The following is a 17731-nucleotide window of genomic DNA, read 5'->3' as shown; positions in this document are numbered from 1 at the left end:
GGTCAGTTTCCATGCTCTGCCGTTCAATCAATTAATCACATCTTTATTTACTAGAAAGAGTGCTAAATATTTCCCTTTCCATTCTTAATATCTAGCAGTCAAAGTCTTGCAGTTACACAAACCGTAATAAAACTGCTATCGACATGCATTGAATTTTCAGCAAGTTTAATGTCACTTCTAGATGGGGAAGATGCACAAATTTTTATTCATCTGTCGCTTTCTTCTGCTCCAGGTCATAATGAAAAGACACTTGATGTGTGCATCGTTTGTAAGTTTTCTTTTTCATTCACTTGCATTATCTTTCGTTAGAATCAGACGGCACAAAACAGGGCTTCCAGCACACTATGTCAGTGCTAACCATCAAGCTCCCATCCACTAATCCTCTTTCCCTCTTCACTGTTCCATTTCCTTTAGCACAACAGCACCTGCACTTCAAAGTACTTGATTGGGTGTAAAGTACTTTGAGAGTTCCCAAGGTCTTGAAATGCTAGACAGGTGCAATCTTTCTTGTTTTCTAATTATTACCACAATACCATACTTTTACCAATCGCAATACGAGTGCCAAAACTTCCCAGGATATCTAACACAAGCGTTATCAACAACTATTTGACACTGTTAAAGGACTAGACATCAGTGAGTTGGTTTTCAACACATGTAAATGGAGGAGAGTTAGATAGTAAGAGAAAATGCTGAGGCTTTGGGATTGAATCGGAACTCAAAGCTCTTCAAAAGCTCTTCATAAACCAGCCAACAAGAGACTTATTCAGCAATGCAGAAGAATTATTTTCAGATTCAAATGTTAGCAATATTGCTAATAATCTGTATTTTAAAAAGGAAAAATAGCTCAATGAACCAATAGGGCAGCGTGGTGGCACAGCAGTAGAGTTGATGCCTTACGATGCCAGAGACCCGGGTTCAATCCTGACTATGGGTGCTGTTTGTACGGAGTTAATATGTTCTCCCTGTGACTGCGTGGGTTTTGTCTGGGTGCTCTGGTTTCCTCCCACACTCCAAAGAGTACAGGTTTGTAGGTTAAGTGGCTTTGGTAAAAATTGTAAATTTCCCATAATGTGTAGGATAGTGCTGGAGTATGGGGTTCACTGGTCGGCGCAGACTCGGTGGGCCGAAGGACCTGTTTACGCACTGTATTTCTAAACTGTCAATAATTTATTGGCAATAAAAATCACTAATTAACATTCCTAATTATTTCTGAATTATCCAGCACAAGCCCAAGGTTGTACAATTGTTAATAATAAGGATACAAAAGCAACTCTTACAAGTCATTTCAACATTTGCTTATGGAAATAGTCTGTCCATCAAATTAATAATGTCAGACATTAGGAAATATTTTGCAAAGGCTGAGTATCCTTAATGGGGAGGCCCAAAGAAAAGTATGATCCTGTGGTCTCAAGGTAGAATTTAACAAGCTGTATTTTATGAAACTACCACCATCCATTTAATGTTTAATGTATATTATTCCTGCAGCTTCATCTAAATCTTAGTTACATTTCAGCCTTAGTTATGGTATCAAAAATATTTTAAAGTGGAAAATAGGGGTCTGTTAATAGCATGTAATGAAGCATTTAAGCACAATTATCTAAACACAAGTATGCATTATAAGAAAATAGTGAGAGAAAGATCAGAACCTGAAAGAAAGACGTATTTATATAGAAGCTATCATGGCCTCAGGTCATTCCATGTAGCCTAAAGACATTCCAAAGCACTTTACAGCTACATTGCTTTTAAATTATAGTCACAATTTCAATGCAAGAAGTGAGATCACCAGTTTGTACATATTAAGCGCAACAAATTTCACAACAAAACCAAATTATTATTTTTTAATGAGATACAGCGGGGAAACAGGCCCTTCGGCCCATCGAGTCTGCGCAGACCGATGATCACCCGTACACTAGTTCTAAGTTATCCCAGTTTCGCATCGTACACACCAGGGGCAATTTACAGAAGCCAATTAACTGACAAACCTGCACATCTTTAGAATGTGAGAGGAAACCAAAGCACACAGAGAAAGCCCACGTGGTCACAGAATGCACAAACTCCGTACAGACAGCACCCGTAGTCAGGATCGAACCCAGATCTCCGGCGCTGTAAGGCAGAAACTCTACCACTGAGCCACTGTGCCGCCCTGAAGGGCAAATCAGGACCAAGGTACCGAGGCCAAGGAACAGCTGTCAATAGAATTACAAAGCTGTAAATTGTTGACATGAGTTTCTCCAAAGACTATGGAAAATCTGCCAATTATCTGTCACTACCGCAGATAATGCAACACAGTATTTACTTTCAAATTTTGAGAAATTAGAAGATCAGGGAACATATTTTTAAAATGGAATAACTGAACAAAAATAGACATTTTAGACCAACTGTCCTGATGCAGTTGTCCTGACCCAAGACGTCGGCCATTTCTTGGTCGCCACAGATGCTGCTTGACCCGCTGAATTCCTCCAGCATTATGCCATTTACTCCAGATTCCAGCATCGCGGAGAGGGGGAGGGGGGGGAGGAGAGGGTGCTGCACCAATGCAGGAGAGGTTTGGGCCCAACGGGTCCACTTGGTCTAGTAACATTATAATTTTTACAGAACACCCGTTAATACAAGATCTGTGATGAACTGCAATAATGTGCAGTTCCATAACTAAAAGATTTCAATTACTTAAGTCATATTAAAGATTAAAATGTAAAAATTCCATGGAAGACCCATAACAGTATAAGAAAATAAATCAAGAATTGACGTCTCAAGCCTGCTCCTTCATTCAGTAAGATCCTGGTTGATCTTTGGTCTCGATTCAATTTTTCTGCACAAATCCATTGCCCTGATTATCTAAATGTCTCGTGCCTGGCCCACATCCCTCTGAACCTTTCCTATCCATGCAACTGCAACAAATCTGAAATCATCATCATTGGTCCAAAAACGCTCACCAAATCCACCCAAAACTTCATCCTCAATATTGATGGTCTCCCAGTATCCACCTCCCCTCACATCCGGAATCTTGGAATCATCTTTGATCAAACCCTCTCCTTCGACAAACACATCAAACACATCACAAAGACAGCCTTCTTCCACCTCAAAAACATTGCCCGTCTCCGTCCATGCCTCTCCTCCACAGCTGCAGAAACCCTCATCCACGCCTTCATCACCTCCCGTCTGGACTACTGCAACAGCCTCCTCTATGGCGCACCCTCAAAAATCATCAGTAAACTTCAATACATTCAAAACTCCGCTGCCCGTCTACTCACCCACACCCCGATCCGTGACCATATCACCCCCGTCCTTTACAAACTCCACTGGCTCCCCATCCCCCAGAGAATCCAGTACAAAATCCTCCTCATGACCTACAAAGCCCTCCATAACCTGGCCCCATCCTACCTGACCGACCTCCTCCACAGGCACACTCCCACCTGCACCCTCCGCTCTGCTGCTGCCAATCTCCTATCCCCCCACATCCGGACCAAACTCAGATCCTGGGGGGACAGGGCTTTCTCCATCGCTGCTCCCACCCTATAGAACTCACTACCTCAAACCGTCAGAGACTCCTCCACACTCACCACATTCAAAACATCACTGAAGTCTCACCTATTCAGTACTGCCTTCAACCACTGAAGGTCACCCCACCTTCTGTCTCCTTTCTCTGTTCGTTTACTTATTTATCTATTTATTCACTTCCCTATGTTCTCTAAATCCCTGTAAAGCATCTATGAGTATATGAAAAGCGCTATATAAATGTAATGTATTATTATTATTATTATTATTATTATTATATCCCCGTCAAGTGATTTTTAAATGTACTTATTCGACCTGCCTCAACTACTTTATCGGTCAGCTCCTTCCATACACCTACCATCCTCCGTGTGAAAAAAATGCCCTTCAGGTTCTGTTTAAATCATTCCCCTCTCACCTTAAGCATATGTCTTCTAGTTCTTGATTCCCCTACCCTGGAAAAAAAGACCACGCATTCACCTTATCTATTTCCCTCATGTTTTTATCTTCCTCTTTAGATCATTCCCCAACCTCTTGTCCTCCAAAGAATAAAGTCCTAGCCTGCCCAACCTCTCCCGACAGCTCAGGCCCTCACATCCTGGCAACATCTTTGTAAATTCTCCTAGCAATAAACAATAACATTCTGTTAACTTTCCTAGTTATTTGATCTTTCCCCACATGGTAACGTTTTGTGAATCATGTAAAAAGACACCAGAACCCTTTGCATCTCAACAGTCCTCTGCAATCTCTCACAATTTAGTTAACTTGCCTTTTTATTATATTTTCCTGCCAAAATTAGCAAGTACACAATTATGCACATTGTATTCCATTTCATGGATCAGTACCCATTTATTTCATCTATCTATATGCCTATGTAGCCTATTTTTGTCTTCTTCACAACGTAACATCATCTTATACTGAACATTTCTGTAAATTATTGGGGAAAATTTAAAGGAATTTTTTTCACTACATCTGCACTATGTTATACTTGATCTCAGCATATCTGATGTGCCAAAACCTTGCATTCACCAGCAATAATACTGCTTTTAAACAGCCCTTAGCAACACTGCAAATAGTATCTCAGCACACTGTACAAGCTGTTACTTCACTCATCAATATTTTTTTTAAATCACCATGCGCAATGATACCATGCTGATTTTTTTAAAGTACTCAACAATTTAATAACTGAGGAGAATAATCTTGATGAAATTTCTGGCTCTCGGCCAAAATGTATGTTCAAAATAGGGTTGGGAAAGAAATTAGAAGCTCCAAAAATGTAGAAAACCTGAAATTTAAGTTAGGCTCTGAAATTTAGTTAATTTTTAAAAAATCTTTCCTGCACTATATGAATAGTTTTCAAAGTCCCATGCAGAGAAAACAAGATTTCTTCCCAAAAAAATAAGAATGGGAGAGAGTGGAAGGAAAGAAGAAAAGAGTAAAGAAGTCCAGCATTGGCAAGGCCCAATCATTGGCCTCTGGGGATGTGCATACCACAGGATAATTTGTCCAAACGTCATAAGCAATTTTACAAACTCAAACATTAACCAAGAATTTAAAAACATCTGTAACAAATACTTGTTTTTAAAGAGTTTTCTACTTTGTTGACCTTTGATCCAACACTGTATGCAGCACTAAATTCAAGTTCAAATTTTTCTGCAAGAAGGAAACCTGATCTTTATGCCAGTAGCCATCTGCATGGTACAACATCAAACGCTGGTTCTGTAATGTTCAAACTCATATGTTCCAAATCTATTTCTGCTGCCTGTATATTTATCTATAATTGGCTGCACCAAAAAATGGGCTTCCCTTGGGACATCTGGCCTTGAAACAGTCACCTTCACACTGAAGTACTCAGAATCCCAAAAGACTTTTCCTTTTGTTAAAAAAAAAACCTTTCCCAAAAGACCAAGCTTGACGGGTGGCATATGGTTTAACATTATTTACTGCTTGAAAAAGAAAATGTAACTGTAATCATTTGAACAAACGTACAAATCCAGAGTAGCAGCATGTTTTAACTTTAAATTTATGAATAGAGTTTTTCATTTTATGCCCTGATTTGATATTTTTACAATAAAATTAAGCTTGTCGCAATACAACAATATTGCTGCAAATGAACTGAACTTGTTCACTAAATCAAACAACTGAATCAAAACATCCAGCAAGGATCAAACACAACAATTTTAAGTTATGCAGTCATATTTATGTCTTTATGAAGCAATCAGTAAACCAATTAAAACACAGCTGAGAAACAGTGGATTTAAACAATGTTCTTTTGAAATCAATGACTTTTCATGAGATATTCTGTGCCAGACACACTGATTAATTTTCCCCAAATACAACTTGGCACCCATACACCAATTCTGAATGTATTCACTTAAGAGGATTACATAAGTTATCTGACACATCGACAATCCATTCAGCCCAACCTGTCTAAGCTGTCATTCACATTCCACATGAGCCTCCTGACGCGTTTCTTCATCGAAATCTAACAGCATAAGCACGTCTTTCCCCCATGCAATACAATACAATACAATACAATATATCTTTATTGTCATTGTACCCAGGGGTACAACGAGATTGGGAATGCGCCTCCCATACGATGCAATAATTTAAGTAATTAACAGCAACCCAACGAAACGAAACAATTGTAACAGTTTTTAGACAGGGTAAAGTGCAAGTTGATCTATGCGTTGTGGCCATCCGGCTCAGCAGGACCGGTTCTGGAGGTGTGGGCGTAGAAGGCCTTGTATTGTCTGCCCGATGGAAGGAGTTCGAACAGACTGTTGCAGGGGTGTGAAGAGTCTTTGTGGATGCTGGTGGCTTTTCTGAGGCATCGTGTGTTGTAGATGCCCTCCAAGTCTGGTAGCTGTGTTCCGATGGCCCTCTGAGCTCTATGGACTACCCGCTGTAGAGCTTTCCTTTCTGCCTCCGTGCAGCTGAGGTACCACACAGGGATGCCATGCGTTAGGATGCTCTCTATGGTGCAGCGGTAGAAGGTCGTCAGCAGCTGTTGGGGTAGACCAGACATTTTCAGTGTTCTTAAGTAGAACAGTTTTTGTTGTGCCTTCTTGACCAGCGCAGCAGTGTTATTGGACCATGTTAGGTACTCCGAAATGTGAGTGCCCAGAAACTTGAAGCTGGACACTCTCTCCACACTGTCCCCGTTGATAGAGATCGGGGCATATTCCCCGTTATGTGACCTACGGAAGTTGATGATCAGCTCCTTGGTCTTGGTGGTATTTAGGGACAGGTTGTTATCCGAGCACCAGTCCGCCAGGTTCTGCACCTCCGCTCTATAGTTTGTTTCATCCCCGTTGGTGATAAGCCCGATCACCGTTGTGTCGTCTGCAAACTTGACAATGGTGTTGGTGTCGAATGCAGGAACACAGTCGTGTGTGAAGAGGGAGTAGAGCATGGGGCTCAGAACACAGCCCTGTGGTGTGCCGGTACTCAGGGTGATAGTGGAGGACAGGTGCGGGCCCATTCTCACTGCCTGCGGTCGTTCCAGCAGGAAGTCCAGGATCCAGTCACATAATGACGAGCTGAGGCCTAGCTGGTGGAGTTTGGTGATGAGCTTGGTGGGGATGACCGTGTTGAAGGCGGAGCTATAGTCTATGAATAGCATCCTCACGTACGTGCCCTGTCTCTCCAGGTGAGTCAGGACAGTGTGAAGAGCCAGAGAGATGGCGTCCTCTGTGGATCTATTTGCCCTGTGTGCAAATTGATGTGGGTCCAGTGAGTCAGGGATACTGGATTTGATGTGTGAGAGGACCAGCCTCTCAAAGCACTTCATGACTTCAAAGCAATCATGCGATTGTCCATCTACCACTTCAATACACCAGAACTATTTGGTTCAACTAGTTTCGTTTAGAGGTGTAGTGCAGAAACAGTCCCTTCAGCCCATCGAGCCCACGTTGCCTAGAGATCGCTCCTGAAGAAGGATCACTCTGAAGAAGGGTCTCGACCCGAAACGTCACCCATTCCTTCTCTCCAGAGATGCTGCCTGCCCTGCTGAGTTACTCCAGCTTTTTGTGCCAATCTTCAGTTTAAACCAGCATCTGCAGTTCCTTCTTACACATTCCATACACTAGCACTGTTCGACACACTAGGGACAATTTTACAATTTTATTGAAACCAATTAACCTACAAATCTTGGTGTTGGGGCCGCAACTGTTTACCATATATATTAATGATTTGGATGAAGGAATTATAAGTAACTCTAGCAAGTTTGCAGGTGACACAAAGCTGGGTGGCAGTGTGAAATGCGAAAAGGATGTTAGGAGGTTGCAGGGTGCCCTGGACAGGTTGAGTGAGAGGGCAGATGCAGTATAATATAGATAAATGTGAGGTTATCCACTTCGGCGGCAAAAACAAGGAGGCAGATTATTATCTCAATGGTGTCAGGTTAGGTAAGGGGGAAGTGCAGCGAGACCTGGGTGTCCTTGTACACCAGTCACTGAAAGTTGGCGTGCAGGTACAGCAGGCAGTGAAGAAAGCTAATGGCATGTTGGCCTTCATAACGAGAGGATTTCAGTATAGGAGTAAAGAGGTTCTTCTGCAGTTGTATAGGGCCCTAGTAAGACCACATCTGGAGTATCGTGTACAGTTTTGGTCCCCTAATTTAAGGAAGGACATCCTTGTAATTGAGACAGTGCAGCGTAGGTTCACGAGATTGATCTCTGGGATGGTGGGACTGTCGTATGAGGAAAGATTGAAAAGACAAGGCTTGTATTCACTGGAGTTTAGAAGGATGAGAGGGGATCTTATAGAGACATATAAAATTATAAAAGACTGGACAAGCTAGACGCAGGAAAAATGTTCCCAATATTGGGAGAGTCCAGAACCAGGGGCCAGTCTTAGAATAAAGGGGAGGCCATTTAAACTGAGGTGAGAAGGAACTTTTTCACCCAGAGAGTTGTGAATTTGTGGAATTCTCTGCCACAGAGGGCAGTGGAGGCCAAATCACTGGATGAATTTAAGAGAGAGTTAGATAGAGCTCTGGGGGCTAGTGGAATCAAGGGATATGGGGAGAAGTTGGGCACAGGTTACTGATTGTGGATGATCAGCCATGATCACAATGAATGGCGGTGCTGGCTCGAAGGGCAAAATGGCCTCCTCCTGCACCAATTTTCTATGTTGCTATGTAAATCCGTACGCCTTTGGAGGAAACCAGAGCACCGGAAGAAATCCACGAGGGTCACGGGGAGAACGTACAAACTCCGTACATACAATGACCCGTAGTCGGGATCGAACCCGGGTCTCTGGTGCTGTAAGGCAGCAACTCTACCGCTGCACCACTGCAGCTACTCTGCATGCTAATGATGTGTGAACGGATAGTTCTTCTGAATTGACTGTAGGGTTGCTTGATGATTTACTAACACTGGTGATCCAAAGTTATAGAAAATAAAACATAGAACAGAGCAGCACAAGAACAGGCCTTTCGGCCCACATTGTCTGCACTGAATGTGATGCCAAGTTAAACGTATCTCCTCTGCCTGCACGTAATGCATATCCATTCCCTACATATCCATTTGCTGATCCAAAAGCCTCTCAGATGCCACTGTCGTATCAATGTCCACCATGACCCATGGCAGCACATTTCAGGAACCTACCACCCTCTGTGTAAAAACACTCAGCCCGCACATTTCCGTTAAACTTTGTCTCTCATCTTAAAGCAATGCCCTCTAGTTTTTGACATTTCTTCTTAGGAAAATGACTTTGACTGTCTACCTTATCTATTCCTCTCATAATTTGATGTACTTCGATCAAATCTCCCCCTAGATCTCCCCCTCCAATGCTCCCGTGAAAACAATCCAAGTTCATCTGACTTCTTATAGCAAATACCCTCTAATCCAGGCAGCATATGACACACGCTCTTCTATCAAACCCTTTCATTGTTTTGAAGACTATTTGTTCATTCCACGGCTTAGTCTATATAGTCTTTGCCCTGCAATGTATAACCTCATATTTATGGCATCAACCTTGTAAATCATCGCTACATTCTCTTCATGACCTCTATATTTTTTACAATATAGTGATTGAGAATACGCAAATCACAATGTGTGGCCTAATCAAGATTCAATACATGTTTCAGACGAAGAAGAAAAGGGGACCCAGGGTGGGGGAGCCACTGAGAACAAAGAGGGACCATTGGGGACTAGAAGGAATACTTTGTAATTTTGTGGCGACTCATTGCATAGCTGCATAGTCATGAGTGAAATAGATAACAGTCCCATTTCTAATACCCTTTCAAACCAGTTCTTTCAACCTGTTACATAATATATTTACGATGCCTGCATTGCCTCTTCTTCAATACTAAACAGAGCATTCAACAGCCCCAAAGCCATTTTAAAGAGTGTTAGGCAGTATGTAACACTGGAACTGTGGTCTTCCATTAGATCAATAGGAGTGGTCAAAATATAATTTATGTGATACAGAATCAGTTCATATCCCTCGAGGGAAAAAGTCCTACAAAAACAGACATGGATAAAGAGGGCGTGGGGGAACAATACAAAATGTACAAAACTCCAAAGACTGACGCAGACCCTTGTAGCACAGAGAATCAATTGATAATTGATAGTAAGAGCTACAAAATAAATCTATGAGCTACATGCAAAAGAAAATTTAAATATTGGTGACAATTAAACTACGAGACAGGGGCAGTTAGTCCCAATGCTTCTTTCAGTATTGATTGCTAATACTATAAATGAAAATGAACAAACAGTTTTCCATGAAAGCAGGAAACAAATAATTTTGAAAGCTTATGTTGTGATATTATTTAATGTGCAGGAAAGAATTTGTAATGGACAATGAAATGGCAGAGGAATTAAAGAATAATTTTATGCCTATCTTTACAGAAGACAAAACCTGCCAGATAGCTTGGAGAATCTTGGTTCTCGTGTAAATGAGGAATTGGAAAAAATTGTATTTGTAAATAAAATGGTACAGGGACTCCCCAGGTTTTAAATTACTAAATTAGACAAATTCTGTCAATTTTTTACCAAATATATTTAAACCAAGTAATAATAATAAAATGTTTCATGGTATTAACTAATGGTTGGAAACATTAATATCATTAGTTTGATTGTGTATAGTGTTAATGAAATAAAAGCATTATAGCAAGTGTGGATAGACCAGTACGATATGAGTAGCTGTAGAAATCAGACGTTTCAGAGCAATTAGCTTGCAGAAAAATCTCAGAAACTGAACCCTTACGATGAGGTACGTGTACAATGAAAATCGTCTTTGCAGCAGCAATTATTGAAAGTAACTGCCTTTCACTCAGCAGGTGACCAACTCTGGCACTGATGAAAGGTTGTCAACCCAAAATAACCATTTCTATATTCACAAATGCTGTTTAACCTAAGTGTACATATTACAACAATTTTCATTTGTTATTACGGTCAGCCACTCGCTTTCCAAAAACCTCTCTGCTTTCATGGTGTCTGCAGCCCCAGTGCTGATGAGTTTAAATTCAGTTTAGTTTATTGTCATGTGACAGTGAACAGCTTTTGATCCGTGCTAAGCAGTCAGCAGACAGTACATGATTACAATCAAGCCTTCTACAGTGTACAAATACATAATAATGGGAATAACGTGAATAACATTTAGTGCAGGATAATGTCCAGTAAAGTATGATCAAAGATAGTCTGAGGGTCTCCAATGGGGTAGATAGAAGCTCAGGACAGTAATTTCTACTGGAAAGTCTGGCATACAGACTTCTGCATTCTATCTGCATTCATTATCTATCTGCATTCATTATTTTACTTCCAAATTTTATATGACAACTGATCATTCACAATATGACCATTACTACTACAACAACATTATTTAAGTTTAAAAACCCTTCAAAAGCATATTTCAATTCATCTTGGGTCCTTCTTACTCCACTTGTTCTAATTTGTAGTCGATCTAGATTTCAAATAATAACTCAAGAAAACAAAGTTTTTTCATGTTGTTCCGTTCCAGCGCCCGGTACGGCTCGGCCGCGGGGACTTCCATCCCCTTGGGGGGACTGTGCGGGTCGGTCGGGGACGAGCTGTCTGTCCGTGGGCGTGGGGAAGAGAGTGGAAGTTTTGTTGCCTCCATCACAGTGAGGGGGTGTTTGGAGTCACTGTGATGGATGTTTGTGTTGGGGTCATGTGTCTTGTGTTCTTTTTTGTGTGTGACTGCTATGTAGTTTCGTTCGGTACCTTGGTACCGAATGACAAATAAAGCTCTGTTGAACTGTTGAACTGTTGAACATAGACCAGCACAGCACAGGAAAAAGCCCTTCAGCCCAGGATGGCAGTACTGAACATAATGCAAAAATAAATTAATCTCGCTGCCTGCACATCCCTCCATTTCCTGCATATCCACGTGTCTAGCTAAAATGCCACTATCATATCTGCCTCCAACACCACCACCCCAGGCAGCACATTCCAGGCACCCTCTGCATTAAAAAAACGCCCCACAAATCTCCTTTAATTTCATTCAATCAATGTATTATTGAATGGGGACTAGAAGGAATACCCGATTCCCGATACCATCCCCTTTTATGATTGCTAGCCAGGAGCTTTCTCCCCAGTCATTTATCAGTGGGTTTCCCATCAGCGTCTCTCTTCATGTATCTGCCAACATCAGAGCTGATGAAAAATCAGGAGTGAAGGAATCTGAAGACAAGGCAAAATCTTCACTGAAATCTTCCTGACAAGGAAAGTTCCAGAATATCAGTGTATCCCTAAATTCACTAATATATTCCTTCCATGAACACATGGATAATTATTGTTACTGAGGACTCCATTCCAAGATTATATACTTTCCTAACTTTGTCACAAATATTGATCTACTTTATTTCCACATATTTCAGCAAAATATTTCTTAATTTAAAAAATCAAAAGTAACATTAGTTTTCATAAATTGGCTGGTTATTTGGTAATATTCCTTAGCCAATAAATCAAATAAACCTCGTTGTTCTTCTTGTCCATCCATGCTTTGAAATTGGCAAAGTTTAAAAATTTTAATTTTAAGAATTCAGAAAATAGTACACACTTTGATAACAATAAACACTGAACATAAATAGCCAATGCAAACTCACATGTACATCATCCTTTAGCTTTAGGATACATTCCATGGTATTTATGGTTATAACTACAGGCTCGGAACCCAGCTTTGTCCATGGCACATGAATCCTTAATTCATGAATTTGTCCACTCAAAAAGGTGAAAGGCAACTTCAACTCCTGAAAAGGCAACACATTTCAAATTAAAGTCATTGAAAACTAATTCAATACAATGAGCCAACTTTTTTTTCTTATTAGTACCTGAAGACCTCAAATAAACGTTATTAAACATTTGTTGCATTGTGGCAAAGTGTAAAGAAGTACAGAGGCAGCAGTAAAGTTGCTGCCTTACAGCACCAGAGACCCAGGTTTGATTCTGACTATGGGCACTGTCTGTGTGGAGTTTGTACGATCTCCCCTAGACCGTGTGGGTTTTCTCTTGCGCTCTGCTTTACTCCCACACTCCACATGGGGATCGCTGTCAGCACAGCCTCAGTGGGCAGAAGGGCCTGTTTCCGCGCGGCATCTCAAAACTAAAAACCAAACGAAATGCGAACACATAGTTGAGAAAAATATATATATATATTTGTGCTGCAGTTTTCCTGCTCAAGCCTTTCTGATGGTTGCAGTATATTTTTGCTCCTTCTAATGAAGTTTGTGACCAATTTCCCATGGCCATTCTTAAATGCCCTGCAGCATTCCCAGCCACATTCCCGATACCATCCCCTTTTATGATTGCTAGCCAGGAGCTTTCTCCCCAGTCATTTATCAGTGGGTTGCCCATCAGCGTCTCTCTTCATGTATCTGCCAACATCAGAGCTGATGAAAAATCAGGAGTGAAGGAATCTGAAGACAATATTCAAAGTGGGTATGAAGTTTGGACATAATCAAGGCAGAAAAACAGCTGGTCAGGACGATATCATAAACTCCAAGTGCTTTTTGAACTTTCCTTTGCAGCCCAAAAAAAAAAGAGCAAGGGAAAAGCAGAGGGAAGAGAAGGGAAAGGAAAGACAAACAATTACTGAGAGACCTGGGATCATAAGATCAGAAGATCATAAATGACAGGAGCAGAATTAGGTCAATCAGCCCATCAAATCTACTCCGCCATTTAATCGTGTCTGATCTATCTCACCCTCCTAACCCCATTCTCCTGCCTTCGCCCCAAAACCTCTGACACCCATACTAATCAAATGTAATTAAATAGTTACAGTAGAACAGCATTACATTGTCTGGAAATCTTGATGGTCCAGCGCCTGGTTCACAAGATACTGATTCCCTCGCTTCCTTCAACACAGGAAGATCTATGTCTGCATGTCACCCTTGGCACAACAGAGTCCTGGTCGCTGCATTCCCCTCAGCCCACCAGGACCCCAGTTCCCTTGCTCCCTTCGGCACACCAAGGCTCTGGTCCCCATGTCCCCAGACAGATCAGGGCCCTATTACCTGTGCTTCCTTCGGCGCAGCAAGGCATCAGTTCCTGTCCTCCCTTCAGTACATAATGGTCATGTCTCCATTCTCCCTTCAGCACAGAGAACAGAGAGGGACCTGCCATGGGGGGGGGGGGCTGAGATCAAAGAGAGACGGGGCGTGGGAGGGCCGCCGAGAACAAAGAGGGACTATTTAGACAACATTGAACACTGTAACTTTGTCAGTACCCTGTACTCTTTGTGTACTTGGTGTAAGGTGTGCAAAACAAAGAATTTCACTGTGACACGTCGCATGTGATAATAAAGTATCAATCAATCACAGTTCCCATACTCCCCTTAGGACACCAGTGTCCCCTCCTCACCTCCCCATCGGGCAGGAACACTGCCATACCTTTCATTACCACAACAAATTGAAAATGGAAAAGTCTTTATTTCAAATTGCTTTGATAACCATCTAAACTGTAATCTAATTTCAATATTTCCCTAAAATGATGGAAGTCACGAAAGCTCAACTCACCATAAATTGGCATGGGAGGTATCATTGGCATGGTATTGTTTTTATTTTCAAGTATGTTCCTAGACCTATGAGTAGTTTAGTTTAGTGTGGAAACAGGCCCTTCGGCCCACCAAGTCTGCGCCGACCAACAATCACACATTCACACTAGTTCTATCCTATACACGAGGAACAACGTACAGAAGACAATAAACCTACAAACCTGCACATCTTTGGAATGTGGGAGAAAACCCGGAGAAAACCCACGCAGTCACAGGGAGATCATACAAACTCTGTACAGATAGTACCCATAGTCAAGATCAAACCCGGGTCTCTGGCGTTGTAAGGTAGCACCACTACCAGTGATCAGCCACTCTAACATGTTCAATCAAAAATCTATTGTACAAGTACCTATTAGTTTCATGCAGCAGTCACAGTCATTCAAATTGCAAGTGAAATAAAGTTTGTACCTGTTCCAGCACATCTAGTTTTAATTCCAGTTTACTGAGCACCACATCTCCTCCCCATAAAGAGAGCTGAAGATCAGATGGCTTCAGATTCTTGATGTAACGATTCACATAGCTCATCAAGATCGGAGTCACGTAAGACTCCAACATTCTGACAATCCTCTGCTGCTGTGAATAATAAAAATATAAAATAATGAGATCTGGGACTATTCATCACTACCTTAGAAATATACATTTATTTCCAATTCCAACTGAGTTCACATAACATTTGGGGATAATTCAAGATCCAGTTGTATACTTACCTGGTGTATACCCTTTATGTCACTGTTCAGGTACTTCTCGTTAGCAAAAGGTCTAAATAATTGTGGTGAATTCTGAATTTAAATTGGTTTGTGAAACAGATCTACAACACTATATAGCATGATTTTCTGTAAAATATATAGTTTATATATCTGTTAATCGACAATTGCAAAGTTTAATAGTCAAGAGTTAAGAGTGATTCATTGTTATATGTCCCAGATAGAACAATGAAATTCTTACTTGCAGCAGCACAGCAGATTTGTAAACATAGTACTCGGCAAACACCATAATAAGCAACAGAAGGTTTGGTATATATAAAAACAATCAAACAATAATAGTGCAAAGACAAAACAATCCCCCCAAGTCTATGTAGTTCAGAGATGTTTGTAAATTATTTTCTTTTGCTTCTAAAAACATTGAACTAAAACAGTGCAAAAGACAACTAATTTTAAAGATAAGGTGTTCAATTCAAAATACTGCTTGTGCAGTTATTCAAATCATGGGCTATTATCTCTGGAACTTAATTAAGACATCTATCCCAGATAATAAGCACCTTCCTGATCACAGAACAATTTTCAGCTGATGTAATCATGGCACCATTCTGAAGAAGGGTCTCGACCCGAAACGTCACCCATTCCTATGCTGCCTGACCTGCTGAGTTACTCCAGCATTTTGTGAATAAATACCTTCGATTTGTACCAGCATCTGCAGTTATTTTCCTACGCTAATCATGACACCAAATATTTATTGCATGTCATTACACTGTTATTCTTCAATGTGCTCTAGTAATATTTTGCATTAGTGTAAATTAATCATTCACTGGGAAATAGCAAATAATTAATTATAAAATAGTGAAAGAGTGAAGTGAAGAACAAGTCTTTGTACTTATGAAACTATTGGGCAATTCTGCATAAACTCCCTATTTATTGACACAGCAACCTGAGATTCAGTCATGAAACAAATAGACAAGAGTCAAGGCCACTCAACAGTCATCGTCCCTTAGATAACACAAATTGCTGGCGTAATTCAGCGGGACAGATAGAATCTCTGGAGAGAAGGAATGGTTGATGTTTCGGGCCAAGATACTTACTTCGTCATCGTCCCTTTATGAATATTAAGTGATATGAGTAAGAGTGCAAAACCTCTACCCCCACCATCCCAGCCGCAATGTTCTCTACAATCAACATCTTATATGAATAATAACATTTCAGTAAAGCTATGGGAATACAACAGCTTGCTCTGAATGTTTTCAAAGGACAGCAAACACAACTGCAAAGAGATGGCCGTATAATTCAATTTTAAATACTCTGTCCAAGAATAAAGGAGGTCATTAAAAAAATAGTCTCCATTTCAAAGTCATTTGAGGTAGGAAAGTCAGCTGCCCTTCAGACAATGAGTTGTCAGTATGTTTGGGTAGAGAGGGTGAATAAGAAAATCTGTTTAATCATGTGCACAATGCCAAAAGCAGTGCCAGCCAATATCTGCAGAACCTGGCAGTTGAACTACAACCAATTGTATTTTGCTTTTTAATAAAAAAATATCACATTTCCTCTTTCAGTAAACAATCATACAATTTCATTTCAATGGGTCCGAAAACAACGCCAGAGTGCCATCTGACAACAGAAATGGACACTCGTTCTGACGCATCGTGTGTAGTTTATTCTTTAGATATTTGGTTATCAATTACTTTTAACTCGCCTCAATAAAATGATATTTTAATTTAGTGGCGTGCTTGGTGTCCTCATCCGGTATCCTTTGCAACAACCATATGCTAGATTCCTCAAGTTAGAACGCAACAGGTAGAGGCACCTGGAAAGGAAACATTGCCAACATCCGGCTTCCCTCACAGAGCTGGATATCAACCAAGGAAGTTAAGATCAGCAACTCAGACAGGAAAGTATCTTGACTTTGACTGGGGCAGAGACTGGTTGCATAACAAATGGATGGGTCTCACTGAACTGCGGCCAGTATTTGTCAAACTATTTGTATAAAAGTTAGATTATGAAAATATGAGGTTATTATCCCACAGTATGAAGTGTCGCCAAGAGAAATAATCAATTTAACGTTGTTTAAGCAACATGATAAACAAAGCGCAGAGGTATGGATGCCCCATCCCTTAACTGGACACTGGGTCAAACCAGGTCTCCCTGGGGTCAAGGAGCAGAATGAACAAGGCCTCAGAAAACTCTCCTCAAGGGACGCACCTCTGCCTGATATCACCTGTCATCGAGAGCACCGGGGCACCAGCGGCAGGCTACAATCAGCGCCTAGTTCCGACCACGCGTTGAAATGCCGCCGCGGCCGCCCCCTCCTCCTCCAACAACAACAACATCTTCCTGCTCCTGTCACTGACGCTGCCCCCGCAGGAGGACCAACGACCGCTCTCCTCCAGTATCCCGAGAGGCCACGCGCCCTCGCTCGGCGCCTGCGCACTTCGTACACTGCTGGCTGGGTCGTCCCTCTCTGCCCCGCTCGATGCGTGGCAGAATGGAGCGTGCGTCATCTCCAACGG

The 17731-nt window shown here is 41.3% G+C and overlaps 1 protein-coding gene across 6 annotated transcripts in view; it reads right to left on the bottom strand.

The window, feature by feature from the left end:
* vps13b (vacuolar protein sorting 13 homolog B) overlaps nt 1-17594 on the bottom strand; it is a 752723-nt gene extending 735129 nt beyond the window's left edge. For 5 of the 6 annotated variants that reach the window (XR_013547184.1, XM_078398050.1, XM_078398047.1 and 2 more), the window contains exons 1-3: nt 17424-17594; nt 14923-15087; nt 12569-12712 (exon numbers count right to left, since the gene is read on the bottom strand). Coding sequence is in view for 5 of the 6 variants with exons in the window: in XM_078398050.1 (XP_078254176.1) it covers nt 12569-12712; nt 14923-15069 (291 nt within the window). In the remaining variant the exon portion in view is untranslated. The remainder of the gene's footprint in view (nt 1-12568; nt 12713-14922; nt 15088-17423) is intronic. The other variant, XM_078398048.1, reaches the window with a different exon arrangement.
* Nucleotides 17595-17731: the final 137 nt, after the last annotated feature.

The sequence above is a fragment of the Rhinoraja longicauda genome, chromosome 4 (assembly GCF_053455715.1).
Source record: "Rhinoraja longicauda isolate Sanriku21f chromosome 4, sRhiLon1.1, whole genome shotgun sequence".
In the NCBI taxonomy this organism is placed as follows: domain Eukaryota; kingdom Metazoa; phylum Chordata; class Chondrichthyes; order Rajiformes; family Arhynchobatidae; genus Rhinoraja; species Rhinoraja longicauda.
Note: the sequence above shows the minus strand (reverse complement) of the source record. Positions and strands in the feature narration are given on the sequence as shown.